This window comes from Sarcophilus harrisii, chromosome 4 (genome assembly GCF_902635505.1).
Source record: "Sarcophilus harrisii chromosome 4, mSarHar1.11, whole genome shotgun sequence".
NCBI classification, from domain to species: domain Eukaryota; kingdom Metazoa; phylum Chordata; class Mammalia; order Dasyuromorphia; family Dasyuridae; genus Sarcophilus; species Sarcophilus harrisii.
The window spans coordinates 67,347,367-67,366,098 of record NC_045429.1 but is presented as its reverse complement, the minus strand read 5'-3'; the positions used below and the strand labels follow the sequence as shown (position 1 = coordinate 67,366,098).

Genomic DNA, 18,732 nt, shown 5'->3' with positions numbered 1-18,732 from the left:
AAATGAGTCATGAAATAAAAATACAAAGAACTAGGTCTAGTCGTAATGTTTTTTTTCTATGTCGCAGAATAATCTCATAAAACTTTTGGCTCATAGTTTAACAATATTTTTTCACTGAGTCTAAAAATCTCAACACATTTACTTATACCCTTTAGAATTCCCTTGCTACCTTATTCTAATCAGTTGGGTAAGAGGAGAAAGCAGCACATGAAGTTATAAAAATAAAAATAAAATAGTTAAAAAAATAAAAATAAAAATAAAAATCTTTGGTTTGAGGACAATCTAATGCTTATTGGGAGATATAGATAGAATTGGGACTAAGTCAACAAAATAAGTCAATGTCAGTTATCCTAATATCACATTTTTAGTTCAAGCTCCTTAAATAAGCAGGCCCCTTACTCTTTCCTGAATAGAAAATGTATTTTATTTTAAAGGCCACGAATGCCTTTTGAGCAGTACAACACAGGTGATAGGTAAGCACTTCTGCTATGCCATAACACTAGAAAAATTTAAGCGATATAAAGCTAAGAGCCGAAACAGTTTTGCAAACAACAACGTTGTTAACTTTTTTGTTTGTCATAGATTTGGTGTGTCATGGTAATTTGTTTTTAAATGCATAGAATGAAAGAATTACAAAGATACCAATTAGACTGAAATATAATCAAGTAACAAATAAGTAACAAAAACATTGGTTTTTCCTTATCAATTTGTCATATGCAATGTTCACTCACTCCTAGTACTACTTTCTGGTACCAAATAGAATGTGTCTAATCCTCTTTTGACACGATATCAAATTCTCATTTTTGATGCCTGTGGGATGGCTGAGGACAAGAAAAAAGGCAAGCTGTGAGTATTCTTCTCAGGCTAAACATTGCCAGTGGATTCAAATGATGCTCATATAACATAGACTCTAGGTCATTCATAATTCTGGTTCAAGTCTATCTATAGTTTACAAATGCCTTTTCTAGGATGTGGTACTCAGATCTGAAAATAACACTCCAGATAAACGTCTGATTCAAGTAGAGAAAAGCAGAATTGCTATACCTCATCATTCTTAATAGTAATATTTCTCCTAATGTAGCCTAAGCTTGTATTATTTTTAAGTCAGTTTTAGATAAATTGTTAAAATTCATTTGAAAATTTGATAGGCATGCCTTATATGTCTTTAAATAAATCACTGAAAAAAAAAGTTACCAGAAAACCAGAAAAGAAACCAGAAAAGTTTCATCAATCAAAGAATCTTAGAGGCACCCCATTTGCAGATGTCCTGCTATTACCACTGGATGTTTCTTTAATTTCATCATTCTGCATAAGCAGAAGCTAACCAAAAACCTACCATATTCACAAGACTGCTGTAAATCAGAGATTATTCGAAGGATGTTATTCATTAAATTTGATCTCTGCTCATTTTCTAGAATGCTGCCAGTTGATGGATATGCAGAATCAATATATGTCAGATCTGATAGATAAATGCCTGAAACAAAATAAGATTACAATGAGTAGTTTCCTAATTTATGATCACAATAGATTTTTAAAAAATCAAATCCATTAGGTGGCTTTGTTCTTCAGATTTCTATATTTAGAGCATAGTATCATTAATATTCTTTCAGACCTGGTATATCACAGAATATGCTATTTACATGATGAAATTCTGGAAGGGTTAGAAATTAGAGATACTGAATGTAATATATGATTTCTGGAGGTAGTGTTAACAGTTAGGGTCCACTGTATGGGAACCGCTTCAAAAGTCTTATTTGGCCATAGCAATGTATACTATATATATAATATATATATATAATAATATATATATATAATAACCTATAGCAAGACCTTAAAGGATAAACTCATACACTTGGAAGAAAGAAAATAAAAAAAGAAAGTTCATATTTAGCATGGACTCTTAAAACGATAATGTAATTTAAAAATCTGATTCAATTTGTTTTTAAGTCTAAGTTCATGTAGATATTTATGTTGTTTAAAGATGAACAATCCAGTTTTTGAAACAGTTACTCTGAATATATCAGCCAGTCTTTGTCCACTTTCTACCTATAACCAAAACCAAACAAAACCAAAAGCATAATTAGCATACAGCATTTCTAACTCATTTAATTTGTCATTATTAACTACTTACTCTGATCACTGTAAGAAAAATAAGATAGACTGGGCTTATATCCCAAAGAGATCATAAAGAAGGGAAAGGGACCTGTATGTGCACGAATATTTGTGGCAGCCTTCTTTGTAGTGGCTAGAAACTGGAAACTGAGTGGATGCCCATCAATTGGAGAATGGCTGAATAAATTCTGGTATATGAATATCATGGAATATTATTGTTCGGTAAGAAATGACCAGCAGGATGATTTCAGAAAGGCCTGGAGAGACTTACACAAATTGATGCTGAGTGAAACGAGCGGGGCCAAGGAGATCATTATATACTTCAACAACAATACTATATGATAACCAATTCTGATGGACCTGGCCATCCTCAGCAATGGAGCAGTAATGAACTGAACCAGCTATACCCAGCGAAAGAACTCTGGGAGAAGACTAAAAACCATTACATTGAATTCCCAATCCCTATATTTTTGCCCACCTGCATTTTTTGATTTCCTTCACAGGCTAACTGTACAACATTTCAGAGTACGATTCTTTTTGTACAGCAAAATAATGGTTTGGTCATGTATACTTATTGTATATCTAATTTATATTTTAATATATTTAACAACTACTGGCCATCCTGCCATCTGGGGGAGGGAATGGGGGGAAGGAGGGGAAAAATTGGAACAAGAGGTTTGGCAATTGTCAATGTTGTAAAGTTACCCATACATATAACCTGTAAATAAAAGTCTATTAAAAAGGAAAAAAAAAAAAAAAAAAGAAATATAAGATAGTCTCTGTCAAAGTTGGTGAGAAGTTTGCCTTTCTAGACTTAACTACCCCTATTTCCCATACCAATCCAATCATAGTGATATAATCCAGTTTCACAGTTGAAAAAGGATTAAATCCTATTTCACAGCTGGAAAAAAAAAAAATCAACCAGTGTAGTACATTCCATATTTTAACATTAAGTTTATTCCTTATGTCAAGCCTAAGTTAAAATTGTCTCTTTACAATTTAGTTCTGGTTGGAGTAGCTAGGTGGCACAATGAAGAGAACATCAGCCCTGAAGTCAGGAGGACCTGAGTTCAAATCTGTTCTCAGACACTTAATACTGCCTAGCTGTGTGACCCTGGGCAAGTCACTTAACTCCAATCGCCTCAGCAAAAAACCAAAACAAAACAAAAAAACAATTTAGTTTGTTCAGTGGGGCCAAGCGGAACAATAAGCCTTCTTGCCTTTTTATATATGAGCTTTAGCTGGGTAGAGACAACTTCCCAGCTTCTCTATTCTGATCTAAGTCCTATACAGCTAAATCTAGTTGAAGTCTCATTTCTGTAAATTTTTACTTAACCAAGCTTTGAGCCATCTATCTTTTTACTCTGGAATCTACACGACTCATTTTTACAACAGATAAGGTATTCCTTAGACTAGTTTTTTTTAATCTGATTGCTTTATAATACTAATAACTATTACATTATTACTTATTTGCGACACATTTAGTATTGTGAGGGGAAGTATATCTATCTATTAGATCATGAGCTTTTAGAGGGTAGGAAATGTACTTTATTTTAGTACCTGGCATTTAAGAAATGATAAATGAATTAGAATTGCTGATAAAGGGCCAAAATGAATAGAACAGGCTATATTGTGTAGGTGTTCATAAAAAGGGAAACTAAAAGTTATGAGATTATTATTAATTATGAATTAAATTTGTGGGGAAAGGAGGCATGTTTAATGAGAGGTACAAGATAAGTCTTTTAGTTGAGCCTAATTAACAAACGGATTGCAAGTCTTATTTTGATAGATATAAAGAAATATTTAAATAGCAATATGTCATTTGGTCTGTACTGGATATAGTCAGAGAGAACCAAGTTCAAATACTGCCTCAGATATGTAGCTCTAAAACAAGGGTTAAGTCATTTAACTCTTTCAGCTTCACTTTCCTCACCTGTAAAATGGGGATACAATTAATAGTACTTCTTTCATAGAGATGTTTTGAAGACTAAATGAGATCATACATGAGAAGTGCTCTGCAAAGCTTAAAGAGCTATATAAAATGCCAACTTTTATCATAATTGTTACTAAAATCTTGACTTAAATAATATCATTATTCCCATTTTCTATGTGATGAAAATTAATTCCTAAGTAGTTGTGTTTTGTCCACAGTCATAAGGCTAATAAGAATAAGTAGGAAAAACAGCATGAAAAAAGTATAAGGATCCAAGAAGTGTGGGAGACAGGATTGCATATTTTAAATGAATAATTGAAGAATAAAAATTTTAAAAGGCATCTAATATATTGATGCCTAACTCTAAATGCCATTAACAAAACCATGAATTCAGTGACCCTGTTTCATAATCTCCAGGTCTCTTTGCTGTAAGGAGGAAGGTATGTTTATCTGGTCCCCACAGCCAGGAACCATTACTGGTATTGTTTTTCAGGTTACTCAAGCCCTGAGCGGCTTTTCTGTGATTGTTCTATTTTCATTTTTAAAGTTCTAATTCTTCCAACAAAGAAACAGTGACCCTAATGCCTCTTAATATGGTGAATAAAGCTAAACTAAAGCAGAAAGTTCATAGGTATAAGAATACAGATTAGTTTTCCAGTCAAGCAATGAAATTCATATTCAAAAGAGTATTAGGTTTCCAAAAGAATTTCATTTATATGTAGATTAAGTTACCTAACAATCTAACCTTAAGCAACACTACAAAAACCTTAGAGTCCTTAATAAGTTTAGTAACTATTAGACTATCAACTTATTAAGCAAATATCATAAACCAGTGATTGTTTCTGAGCTACATGTCAATGTCTAGCCTTCATTCTTGGCTAACAAAAAAAGGCAAACTTATCAGTCTGAAAGAATCTTTCTTCTAAAGGAGTAGAGAATTGTAACATTTGTTGCAGGGCTCAACTTAAAAAGATATCTTTAGCTAGAGGACTAGAATGTTTTTTTTGTAATTGCCCACTGAACTATTCCTGTCTGTTTCCAGATGGTGCCCTTCCTTCAACCTGCACACAATCTCCCCTTGTTCATAGTTTTTTCAGCTTCCTACTGTCTCTCTCCCCTGCTCCCTCCCCTTATACTCTTTATTTTTAAGGCCATTGAGAGGAAATCCTAAGGAGGAGATTTTTTTTTCCTACTCCACAGAAACTTCTTGATGATGTAATATGTGTGGGCTGAACTTCCAGAGCTGGGAGAGCAAAAGAGAAAGAAACAGGAGAAAGAAACTCTAGTCAAGGGTACTATATACACAATCCGGGTCAGCTGCAGCTGGTTACTACTGCATTTCTGCATGAAGCAGACAGAGGAACGCCACAATACTTTCTCTGCTGGAAAAAAAGACATTTCACACATGGAAATTTGTGCTGTGCTATCTAAAATTATATAGCTTGGTTTTCTAATTCAATTGGTCTACGTAAAGCTAGAGGGAGAAGCGCTTTAATGAATCTTGGATCTAACAGTTCAAATAAAAAATGCAGTTTCTACTTGATTCACTGATGAACAAATGCCTACATGGACAATTCATAATTTAAAGCAAGATATAAAGGCAGCAAATTTGTCTCTGGATTCACTCTACTCAGCAAACTATAAGGTACTTTTTACCCCCTATTTTCATTGATTAAGAAATGATTTACATGTTTGGTTTAATGAGAGTACATATTTTTGCAGTATGATTATTTTTCATTTTCATAGAATTTCAAATTAATAGTAAGCACCAAAGAACATAGGAATAGAACCAGTCCACAATCTATTTAATATTATTTAAAGATCAGAGGAAAGTGTTTGAAATGATATTATGTGCTGTTCAAACAATTCATATTATTTCACTGTTGAGAAAATTAAACTTGGTTTTTTTTTTTAACTCACTGGGAATGAAAACTATGAAAGATGGGAAGATTTATGATTCAGGAACAGGGCATTGTTGTGTTAACAGTAAGTCTGAAAATAATTTTAACTGGCTTCCGAGTAAATACATTTGTTTAAAATTAAAGTTTGTAGCCAGATTAAAAATGAACTGATAAGTACTCAGAAAAGCAAAGCTACTTTTATAATCTTTTATTCAAGAGGCTAGTGTGTGCTAAAGGTTTTTCTATAAATGTGTAATAAATAGTGCTTCATCAAAGTATTTAAAAAACAGCAAGGTAACAATAAGCAAAGAAAAGTAAACCACTGAACAGAAGATAAAACTGATGAAATGTTTCATAGATAGTAAACCTGAAAACTATACTATAATTTAATGACAAACTTTTCTAGGTAAAGCAAAAGGGAGAAAACAATTTATCTTTAGGAAATCAAAAGTAGGACAAATGCCAATATAGTTTACATGGCCTTTGCAAATTTCAGTTGTAACAACTGTGTTCAGAAAAGTTACAGATGAGTAACAAGCTGAAACTTACAGCTGGAAATGCCATTAAAGAGCATAAAGGTATTAGGAAATATAAAACTAAAGCCCTTGCTACATATGAATGGTAGCTTCAAGGAAAGTCAAGTAAAATATGATGCGAAGGAAATACTCTGGAGGCAGACAGCTATGATCCCACACAATAAAAATCTCAAAATTTAAAAAAAAAAAAAGAGAGAGAATAAATGATTGAAATTCTGTTTCCTAGCCTCCTGTCTATTGATAAAAATGGAACAGAACAAATGCCCCAAAGAAAAGACCCCAGCTACACTGGGAGAGAACAGTTGGGCTCAAGGACTTTCTCACTGCCACACACAACAAAGCTTCCTCATTGCACTTCGATACATTTAAGTGTCACATTTTCCACTTCTGTTTAAGCATTTTTAAAAATGGTGGGATAAATTTGTGCATCCACTTGTTATCAATCTATAATGAGTCATCATGCAGAAGTCAAATTCAGGTATGCTTTATTTTTTGAGCTCCCAAACTTTCAAAAGTGGACTAATAAATCATCCAAATAACTAAAATTTTAAAATTTAGCTTTCATATAATTCCAAAATATACTGATTGACTGAACTGTAAGTTCAGTCTTAATGCCTTAATTAATTAATGCCTTAACTATAGACTACAGAAGGCATTTACTGAATTTCTCAATGATTGGATTTGAAACAATGTGAGCTTTATTAGTTTGTTATTAAAATGAGGATGTGATTAAGATTAATTCATCTCTATAGCATTATTTTTAACTGAGTTTGCATTTTAAAATGAACTACATTTCTCTTTCCCAAATCTGTCATTCATACTAACTCTTGTATCTGTGTTAATAGACACATATCCCAGTCACACCCAGACACGAAACTTCAATATTATCTGATTTCTTTCCTGCTTATCTGCATCCGAACAATTCCCATAACCCATAAATTCCATCTACATAAAGTTCCAGCCTTTTTGTTTTCACTATCACTCCCCTAGTTCAAGGCCTCATTACTGCAGGATTATTACACACGTTTCCTAATTGGTTTTGCCTCCCAATTTCCCATCTCAAATCAATTCACAAAAGATCAGCTGAATAATCTAAGACATTTCACATCACAACTCTCCTATTCAAAAACCTTCAATATTTCCCTACTGCCTAATGAAGAAAGGCCAAATTCCTTAGCTTAATAATACTAAGATTCTAATAAACTGGTTCCAATTTATCTTTTCCATTTTATTTCAAAACACTTCACTTTATGTATACTACAGTTAAACAGGATTTATTACTTTCAGAATAAGTCTTGCATTTTCTTATCTCTATCCCTCTGCTCAAACTGATCCGATCCCAATCAGCTGGAATGTTGTAGAAATCCAAATCTTTTCCATCTGTTGACACTCAAGCAAGCTTACATCTCCTCCAGGAAGCCTTCCCTGATCTTCCCCACCTGGAAGTAATCTCACTCTGGTTTTTGATAGCATTGTGCAACACTTCTATGAACATATATTCTAATTTACATTATAAGTATGTGTCCCCATTTTCCCTCTTTTCCCCATCAATAATACTGCATGCCTTCTTTGAGGTAAGAGAGAATATTTGTCTCTGTAAGCCAAGTATCTAAGCATAGAGTCTTCCAGGCACTTAATAAATGTTGAAGTTGACTGTAAAATCTGCCCCTGTCGGCTAAGTGCTTATCCCTTGCTTAGGCATCTCTAATGAGTAATGAAGCATAGTTAACCTCATTTGATAGAGTATCTTTATGTCCTAACAGATTTTAAAAGTCAGGACCATATTTTTATCTCACACCTCTCCAAAGGCAGTATGGTCCCATACCCTTGTACTTGGTTACCAATAAAAAACCCAGTCATTCAGAATGCTCTCAAGTTTATCATCTGAAAAGAAGTCAGTTCTGACTTGCATTTCCTCTCTGCACCAGCCAACAGTGTTGTAAATCAGCAGACAAATATTGGCAATAAAATTAGCTCAGTGCATGGAAGGAGTTGTTTTTTTAAAAAACAAAACAAACATGTACAGATGTGGATTTAAATGTAAGTATATTGTAACTAATTTAGAACATTCTCCTGGGGCTTAGGAAAATTTTAACATATACAAAAAAATTTTATGAGGTAACACAGATTTATGGGTCCTTGACTTTTAATACTGAACATATGTGGAAAAATATTAAATGAGGGAATGTTTTTAGAAAATTTAACAGTATATGTATTTTTAAACCAGGTCTTTACCTGTCAAGACCTAAATTTACTATTTAAGAGATCTATTTTTTTTTCCTGTCAAAAGTAAATGATGTAACTAGTCTACTAACATTAAAAATGTGGTTCCTTGTTCTGCTTTAGGTGTCAGTGAGGTCATTGCTTTTTAAAGGAAAAAATAATCTGAATTTAGGCTTGGGCAGGTAAAAACAGACTATATTTTAACTTAAATCTGCAAAGGAATTAAAAAATTTCTCTCTTTGAAAAGAAGTAGGTTATATTAGGCCTCCAAATCTCTCCTTGATTTTCAAGTAATTTTTCACATCATTGTACTTTTCATTTCACATACTGTGCTTTACTGTATAGTAATATAAACATATTTGGGATGTCATTTGGTTTTGTTTTAAATATAAATAAGCTGACATTTCTGAAAATTCTATTAAAACACATACTATAAAGGCACAATTAAAGTTTTAGACAGAAAAGATTGTAGTAGTCTATTAGATGACAGACTAGAGGACATCTAAGCAAGAGAATGCTTGTAAAATGTTATTGGTTTTGAAGCTCCATAGAAGTTTAAAGATAGTTTCTTTAATAGATAAATTAGATTCAATTTAAGGACCAAAAGGAAGTTTTCATATGCAATGAAATTAGCAGATTATAACATTAAACAAATGGAATATATTACAACTTTTCTTCCATATAGTCAACCGAGTTGCTGACTATTTACATTTTGGTTTGCTGTACTGAGATCTGTACTGGTAGTTCACAACCAAGAGTTCATATTTAAGTCCATGGGGTTACAAATGTAACTCCAATGTAATGGAAACAGGAAGCGTCTCTTCAAATTTCTTTTAGATTTGCCACAACAATTTTCACAAAGAGTTACTTATTTTTTATCTATTTATTTATTTGTTTGTTTGTTTATGCTGAGTTAACTGGGGCTAAGTGACTTGCCCAGGGTCACACAGCTAGAAGTGTTAAGTGTCTGAGATCAAATTTGAACTCAGGTCCTCCTGATTTGTGCTTTACCCACTGTGCCACCTAGCTACCCTGAGAGTTGCTTCTCTTAAAAACAAATACAAAACAAATAATGTGATAGATAACATTTATGCCAGAACTCCCTAGCTAGAGAGCTAGTGCTAGGGTAGAAAGAGAATGTTCAAGCAGCTACAAGAATTCAGGCCTAGCTCTTTTTATTTCCTCACTGTGTAACCAAGTTAATAACCTCAATGCGCTTTACATTCCTCACTGCAAAATGGGGAAAAGAGTTGTAACTACTCATTTCACAGGATCAAATGAGAAAATGTTTGTGAAAATACTTGTTAAACTTTAAAGCACTTTGTAAACATGAGTATTCATTCATGTTTACTATTCATGATAGAAAACAAAATATTTTACGTCTTCTTAATTTGCCTTGAAAAAATTCACATCTATGTGCATTTCAGGTTTCTAATCAGGGAGAAGACACTTCAGTAGAGACAAAGAAGTCAACAAAACTTTAACAAATGCTTTGCTAATACCAGGAAATAACTGTTTAAAATTCCAAAAGAAAAGTCAAGGCCTTTTCATTTTGCTTTAGTAATTAGCAATAATTTTTTATGAAATAGTTTTTTTTTTTTAGTATTACCTTCAAGAAAACTTAGTCCAAAAACTTTAGTCCAACTTTATCTATAGTACCCTCTCAATCACTATGTTAAGTGCTATAATTATCTCTGAAGAAACAAAAAAAAATGTCTGGATCACGGAAACTAAGCTAGGATAATATTTATTTTCTTGCCTCTGCTGTTTCCTCATCTTTAAAAGGAAAGAGTGGGACAAGATGCCACTGGTGAATTTTCCAACTCTAAATCTATGTTCCTATACCTGTTTTAAGGTGTTTTGTGTTCAAATGAATTTTTTGTGAATTGCTTTCTGTCTTGCAGTATTGTTAAAAAATACTAAATGGGAGAAAAATTTTAACACTTTTGCCTGTTTAGTTATATTATCCTTATAGATGGAATAGGGACCCTTAAGAAAGTATTTTGCTTTGAGTTCCCCTCTAAACAATTTAATACTTCAAAATACAGAATTGTGACTCAAGAAGAATGAACACTTGGTGATGGAAACAAAGCTTTACACAAATGGCCCAAGAATATTCCTTCTTGACAGTGAAAAAACAAAGAAGAAACATTAACTAGGAAGAAAACTTTGAGACAGTGCTTCAGAGTTTTATCATATAATCACCAGTCCTGAGAGATTCAATATCTGCTGAGTGTAGGATAAGCCAGGCCCAAACAATAAAAACATTCAATGGTAATTTTCCACAATAGAAAAGACTATAATGTGAGAGGATAAGTTTCTCTACTGTAGCAGTTCCTTGAAGATAAAGATAAAGAAAGCACAGTGGCAGGTTTTTGTTATGGAAGGTTTACAAGTGGACATGTAATACAATGACAGAAGCACTGATATCTAGGTACACTTGGGAGTAGTCACCAACAATTCAAGTTTCTGGTAAAAAAAATAAAATAAAACAAACATCCTTTTCCCCCCTCCCCACAATATACACACATAAATGCCTATTTGTATATGTGCATGTGTGTACATATGTATATATGCAAATTGAAAATAGAAATTAAGTCTTTTGGAGTTGAGCATTAGCCAAATGGAACAAAAGCAAAAGAAATCTCACAATTATATCTATTCAGGTTAACAGATGAAAAAATTTAGTATAGTCCAGTCTAAAGGAAAATGGGACAATTTCAAATAAGACATTCCAGGGTTCCTTGGTTCTAGAGTAGAACAACATTACTGATCACGAAAATACTTTCTTATGACCCTAGCTCCAAAAAAAAATTTTTTTTTAAGCCACCATCAATGAACCTGATGTTAAGGCCCAGATTTTTAGATTGTTTAAGATCATGTTTTCTTTCCTTGATGTGGTATATAGATGGGTTTTTATTGTCAATCTTTCCAGAATAGTCAGATATTCTAGAGCAGGGGTGGGAAACTTTTTTTTTTTTTTTTTTTGCTAAAGGCCATTTGGATATTTATACCATCATTTGCAGGCCATAAAAATTATCAACTTATAAAACTCAAGCAGTGAGAGGTTGCTGTATCTAGGTTTCAGTTCTTCATCACCTGCGATGGCCTTAGTAAATGATTTTGCAGGCCTTGTATGGCCAAGACATTCCCCCTTCCCCCCCCAGCATCTGGTTAGATGCTTCTGGGGTGGTCTTTTAAAATCCATTCATTTGCAGGTCACCTTGAAACATATAAGAAGGATTTTAGTGGATGTTGTAATATTGCTAAAGAATAAGCCAGTTGTAACTGTCCACTATCTTGTTTTCAGGTTTCTACATGTTATAGAAATTTGTGAAAACTTCAACATGCTTTCAAGTTTTCAACACTACATGAGAATAGCCCATACTAGAAGATAAGAAAATAACCCATCACCAGAAGGCATGAAAATTTTGTCACAGCAATTTACAAATAGAATCTATTATGGTATAGTGGGTTTGTGATATGCTAGGCTCACAAAGTTCCTCTACCAATCAAATAATGGATCTCTCAATTGCCAAAGGAACAGGAAAAAAAGTCCATAAATTCTGCTTAACAGAATAGCAGAATTTCTCAGTATTTTCCTAACACTTTATCATTATCTTGATAGTTCTGGGAATATGACATGTCTTACTATAAAAGTAGAGAGAAAAAAAGCAAGTTAAATTGTATTTCTACTTCCTTTCATTAGGAAAGACATACTCAAAAATTCATATTATCTTAGAGTGTGGAGCTATTGTCATAAGCCTCTTTAATTTAGCTGTCAGTTTCCTTAATAAAAACAGTTTGTATGGGTTTTCAAAGAAAGACCACAAGTACTAGGCTAAAGCATCAGGTGAACAATAACAGTAGGGCATCAGGCAAATATTAATATAAAAGTTAACTAAATGACAAGGCCATAAAAGACTGACTTATTTGGTTGACAGTTTAGTGTTAGGAAGATTTCCATTTTGAGAATGCTTTAATTATACCATATCTTGGGGGAAAAGGGCATCATTTAATAGTGTTAAGTTGACAAATTTGTCAGAATAGCTTTTTCAAAGGTGGTAAACTGGTAGAGCTACTCTTAACATCTATTTTGTAAAAAAAGAAAATTACAAATTATTATTGTTTTAGGAGGTCAAGACAAGGTAATTTTGGCTAAGAAGACAAGAGTTGTAGTTATACTTTTCAATAAATCATCATTTTTCCCTAGCATACTTTTTTAATATTACAAATCTCAAAAATGGATTCATATTAATTATTTTTACTTTTTTCCCCCCCTCATTGATTAGTTTTTCAAAAGACATCACTACACAACCTCATTTCAAAATGAAGGCTTTTATCTGGACTCTAGGTGTGCTATTCTTCTTATTAATGCCCGTTGGACAATGCAGAGGAGGACAGTCCAGAACCAAAAAAATAACCCAACGGAGGTACCCTCGTGCGGCAGATGGTAGAGAGGAAGGAAAAAAATGTGGTTATACATTCCTGGTACCTGAACAAAAAATAACAGGGCCAATTTGTGTCAACACCAAAGGGCAAGATGCAGGCAACATAAAAGACATGATCACAAGGATGGACATAGAGAACCTGAAGGATGTACTCTCCAAGCAGAAACGGGAGATAGATATCTTGCAATTGGTGGTAGATGTAGATGGCAATATTGTGAATGAGGTAAAGCTGCTGAGAAAAGAAAGCCGTAACATGAACTCCCGGGTCACTCAACTTTATATGCAACTCTTGCACGAGATTATTCGTAAGAGGGATAATTCACTTGAGCTTTCCCAACTGGAAAACAAAATCCTCAATATCACAACAGAAATGTTGAAGATGGCAACAAGGTACAGGGAGCTAGAGGTGAAATATGCTTCTCTGACTGATCTTGTAAATAACCAATCGGTGATGATCGCTTTGTTGGAGGAGCAGTGTCTGCGGATATTTTCCAGACAGGACACCCATGTATCTCCTCCTCTTGTTCAGGTGGTGCCACAGCATATTCCAAACAGCCAACAGTACACTCCTGGTTTGTTGGGAGGTAATGAGATACAGAGAGACCCAAGTTATCCTAGAGATCTAAGGCCACCACCTGATCCTGCAACTTCTCCCACCAAAAGTCCTTTCAAGATACCTCCAGTAACATTCATCAATGAAGGTGAGTTTCCCAATCACCATTAGCCATATACAGGGTAAGGGCTTTATGGTTTACAGTACAAGGATGTATATCACAAAGGCTTTAGAAAAATATCTTAATCCTCATTATGATTCCATGTTTTTATTACTGAACATATTCTGCAATGAGTGTGATGTAGAAAGCTGTCATCAGAGCAAGGAAAATCTGAATTCACGTTACAGAACTTTGCAGGGCATTCTCCCTCCTACCTCCTTCTGTGCACCGTTCCCCTCCTCCCCCCAACTCCCTAAGGCTCAAGGTTGCAGAGACAGTGCTACTAGAAGACACTTTCTAGGCACACTTAGTACCAGTGAAATGTCAGGGCTGATCCAAAAACAAAGACAAAGAACAACAGATGAATACATGTTTATTTTTACTAGCAATAGCAAATTCAACTTGGTATGTAACATGCATAGGTCCTTCTCCCTCTCCCTCTTCCTGAGTCACCCCTCTTCCCTCCCTCCGGCTAATTAACTAAAAAATTAAAAGATTAGCTCACATTTTCCTGAAAATCCTGCACATTAAGTAGTTCATTCCCATCTTACTGTTAATTGAAGGACAAAAAGGTTAACTGATAAGCAGAATCAGACTTTGAGTCAAAATCACTTGACTTGGTGTATTTGGTGTATATGGGACCCTTTTTTGGCTATCCCACTGAATTTAAATAAAGCTATAAGGCTTAATACTGAATAAGCAAATCTCAAAAAATCTTCAATTGACTATCTGAATGGTTAAAAATGCTTGAAAAAAATTTTTTGCAAAAAGTTATTGTTTCTTTAGCTTATAATTGTGCTATTAATTCCTTTATTAGTATGCTATATTAGAATATTATCTCTCTTTTGAATATACTCAATTCATTCTGGGTTTTCAAATTGTCTTTTAATGATTCCCTAACACATTATTCCACAAAATATTATTTTTAACTGTCTTTATTTTTTTTTAAGTCTCCATTTCCCCCATTATCTTCTGTCCTTACCCTAAGACTGTATTTGAGTCCAACTTTACTGAAGAGTCAGTAAGAATAGTATAGACAGAACACTGGACTAGGTAGGTACTAAAAGATCTGACTGACAACTGGAGTGAGCATAGAGAAGTAAATAATTTTTTAGACCTAAATATCACCTTTTATAAAATGGAAATAATACCCTTAACAACTTCATAGAATGTTAAGATTAAGATTCATGCCAAGATGCTTTGAAATTCTAAAATATTAATATAAATAATTGGTTTTTATTGTCATTTACTAAGATTAGAGTGTCCAACTACAAGCCTTCTTAACTTCCCAGTTCACCTCTGAGTTTGTGTCTAAACCAGCTCGATGGTTCTTAGGGTGTTCTACCCCCTTTTCAAGGTTAACCTTCTTAAAGGTTACTATAAACCTTTTTATTGACATAAAAACTCCTGAGAATAGAGATTATTTTTATTATTTTTGCATTATGACTAGCACATAGGAGGATTATTGATCGATCAAATCCAGCGCTCTGGAATGAACAGAGTTCAGTGAATGGCAGCAGGTCCTTTGCTCTTCTTTTTAAACTCTTTCTTTCTCTCTCTGAGATATATTTTATTCATTCCTGTTACTTCAATAATAACTCGATTTGGAGGTCTCCTTAATTTAAGTGAAATTATTAATAGTGCTTTAAAGTTAGGTGTACCTCATTTCATTAGATCTTTACAATAATTTGCTAAAGATAAATGACCACTTTCAGGAAGCACTGGTAGAAGAGTCTGAATGCCTTATGACTAATAATTTAGTCATAAAATAAATAAATTTAATTAAAATTAAAAAATAACTTAGTTTTTTTAAAAAAAGCAAATTATGTTTCCAAATACCTCATTCTAATAACATTATGGCCTACTGCTCTAAATTGTTGAAACACAACAACTACCAAGTGTAGACAAATATGAAAGAAAAGGAAAGTAAATGATTGGCGAGTATTCCTCTTCTGAAAATTTGGTACAGATTTCTGACAATACAATAACTATCCATTATATCCAACATATAGTAATATTATCTTTTAAACTGTAGCGCTTTTTAATCTTTTTGTGTTATGGACCTTTTCCAATTGTTTTAGAAAGTAAAAGTACATATGATAACAAAGGAAACTAATTATACAGCAATATAATAATCAAAATAAAAATAAATTCAAGGACACCAGGATAAGAATTCCCTGGATATTTATTATGTTGTAAAGAAAATGTAAACAGCTAATATAATTAAAGTAATCAGACATATTTTTGAGATCTCTTTTAGTTCTAGAGCTATCATGCTAAACTTTTAAGACTGTATTTATTCATGAATCCTTCTGAGTGTGTGCATGTTTATCAAAGTGAACAAGATAAGTAATATAATAGAAAGCTTAGGATCAATCTTTCTAGATTAAAAAGATAAATAGCACTTACTGTCCTTTATCATTATATACCAAATAGCCATTTGGCCTTGTTTACTTTTCATATTTTTAAGCCAAGGAAAAGTTTCTTTTTAACTTATTATGAATATAATTTAATACCACTGTAATTAGATACTAATAACAACTGTGAATCAGATAGTATATTATTGAGGAATCATACAATCCAGGTAGAATGCTAATTTTTAAAATACAAAAAAATAGATTCCATAGTTGATCAATAATGAGGATGTTCAATATTTCAGATAGTGCTCTAATCTTATTAGCAAACTATATTTTGCTTCCCACTATTCATGTAATCATTTTTAAAAAAGAAAAATGTTTCTCAAATTAGTGTCACTTGTTTAATTTGTCAAATTCACAATTATCAAAAAACATATTGTATGTGTTTTTCTATCAAAAGAGTAACTGAGGAGTTCCTTTTTAATATTTTCAAAAATACTAAACTCTTTTTCTTTTACAAATATTACATAGGTTAGGCCAAGTTTCAAGTTGTGGGGTTTTTTTTGTTGTTGTTTGCTTTCTGTGAAAACTTTAATATATGTTATGTAGTTAACTTGATGATTTCATGTTCTTAAAAGGAGGAAACTTTCACAAAATATAAATTCTACATTTAGAAGGAAAAGTTGTTTCTCAAGTGAAGTAAATGTGAAATTTTAGTTAAGATTTATAGAGTCATCAAAGAAGGGAGATTATAATAGTTAAAATCCTTCATTTTACAGATGAAGAAACTGAGGTCCAGAGAGATAAATGTTTTGCTTATGATCCAAAATATATTTAATTAGCGGAGGATCCCAAACCTGGCAGTTCGATGTAATTTTGTTTGCTTCTTGAGCTACATCTTTACTTTATTTAGTTGGATATTAAAAAACAAAACAAAACAAAAACAAACAAAACCACCACTTTACATTAAAAATAAAGGCAGCTTCCTAATCTTTAAAACTAATTCTTAAGTTCCTTTTCAGCCTGAAATCTAAATCCTATTATTTATTCCCATTTCTGGGAAAACTATGAAATCTTCTATCGATCCCCCCTCATTGAATCTGAACAATCATCTTGTATTCAAATATTTGAGTAAAGTTTGACAGAGAAATAAATCTTGGCTTCAGTATCTCTGCATTTAGTTAAAAGTTTCTTAAATTGCTTCCCCTATTTGAATAATGAGGGAATGTTTATCCTGTCTGCAGAAACAGTTTACCGGGGTATGGCCGCTGTGCATGCTACAGCTTCTTGGAGGCACAGGTGAGAGCTAGGTGGATCAGGTGCACACCAAAGGTGGAAAGTGGCCCGTTAAAAAGCTCAGCAGCCTTCATACCAGAGGTACTAGTCTTCCCTGACATGGGAGACAGGCTCTCCCATGGAATAGGCTCTATGAGCAAAGCAGAATTGAATTAGCCCCCAAAAAACATGAGATGTACAAAATCAGAGAAGCCACCCCAAATGTTCACATAGATTATTTGTGTCTGAGCAAGCTCATGTTGGTCTGATCAGTCACAGTTGGACACGCTGTAATTTGACTCTTAACATATGATGTCATTTTGGTCCTTTCTTCAAGTATGAAGGACAAAAACTAATCAGTGGGGAAAAGTAATATTCCTTTTTTTGAATAGCCGTATCTTCTCTCTCTGAAGTTATTTATTTATTTTTGTTTTGTACAATTCAGAAAGCATTGAGCTTTATTGATTATTTAAATCTTGTTACATTGTCTGTGTAGACAAGTAAAAAGAGCCATATCTGATTTGAAACTAAATCACTGAATTGTTAATTGCTTTAAATATTTGCACTTTGCCAAATAGTGACTCTGAAAACTAACAAAATCTTATTTCCATGTTCTATCTACAAAATATATTTCAGGACTTTTTGGAATTCCAGTAGTTTATTTGTAAAATAAAACAAAAAACTTCATAATCCCAGTTGTTGAATGAAATTGCTAATGCTCAGGAATCTGTGCTACTCAATCAACTAGCCTTTATTAAGGAACTTTGTTAAGTCAAATAATCACAGAAAAAAGTGTTTTCCTCAAGAGGATGTCTCTTCTTCCCTCTATCCTATAAGTAAAGTTGGGTTTTTTCAGTCCTAAAAAGCTGCAAGGTCAAGGATGGCATCTTGAGCCACTAACATTTGTAGTCCTTATCCTCTTTTTGTACTGGGCACTATTGGACATCAACTCCAGCAAAATAACAAATAAATATTTATAAATTGTCCAAAACATGACAGGTGAATGGTCAAACTCCAAATAATCCCTAGTTCTCTTCCTAGAGAACTGCTCTTCCTAGATCAAAAAGTTGTTTCCTTTTCTTAAGTCTCTTCTCTTTCTCAACCCAACTATCCTGTCCAAGTTGTTCAAGTGATTTTCCAAAAGTGCAATTGTGAATTTGTCACTCTCTTACTCAATAAATATTTAGCTCCCTATTGCTATTAGGATCAGATACAAATTCTTCTTTTTTTT

At 33.1% G+C, this 18,732-nt stretch overlaps 2 protein-coding genes across 5 annotated transcripts in view; one reads left to right on the top strand and one right to left on the bottom strand.

Moving 5' to 3' along the window:
* The window catches only part of RALGPS2 (Ral GEF with PH domain and SH3 binding motif 2), a 205,066-nt gene that overhangs the window by 41,587 nt on the left and 144,747 nt on the right, over positions 1-18,732 (bottom strand). For all 4 annotated transcript variants that reach the window (XR_004229297.1, XM_031936952.1, XM_031936955.1 and 1 more), the window contains exon 9: positions 1,337-1,474. Coding sequence is in view for 3 of the 4 variants with exons in the window: in XM_031936952.1 (XP_031792812.1) it covers positions 1,337-1,474 (138 nt within the window). In the remaining variant the exon portion in view is untranslated. The remainder of the gene's footprint in view (positions 1-1,336; positions 1,475-18,732) is intronic.
* ANGPTL1 (angiopoietin like 1) overlaps positions 5,269-18,732 on the top strand; it is a 29,292-nt gene continuing 15,828 nt past the window's right edge. Inside the window, exons 1-2 of the mRNA XM_003767462.4 lie at positions 5,269-5,690; positions 12,998-13,857. Of these exons, the coding sequence (XP_003767510.1) occupies positions 13,035-13,857 (823 nt within the window). The 5' untranslated portion in view covers positions 5,269-5,690; positions 12,998-13,034. The remainder of the gene's footprint in view (positions 5,691-12,997; positions 13,858-18,732) is intronic.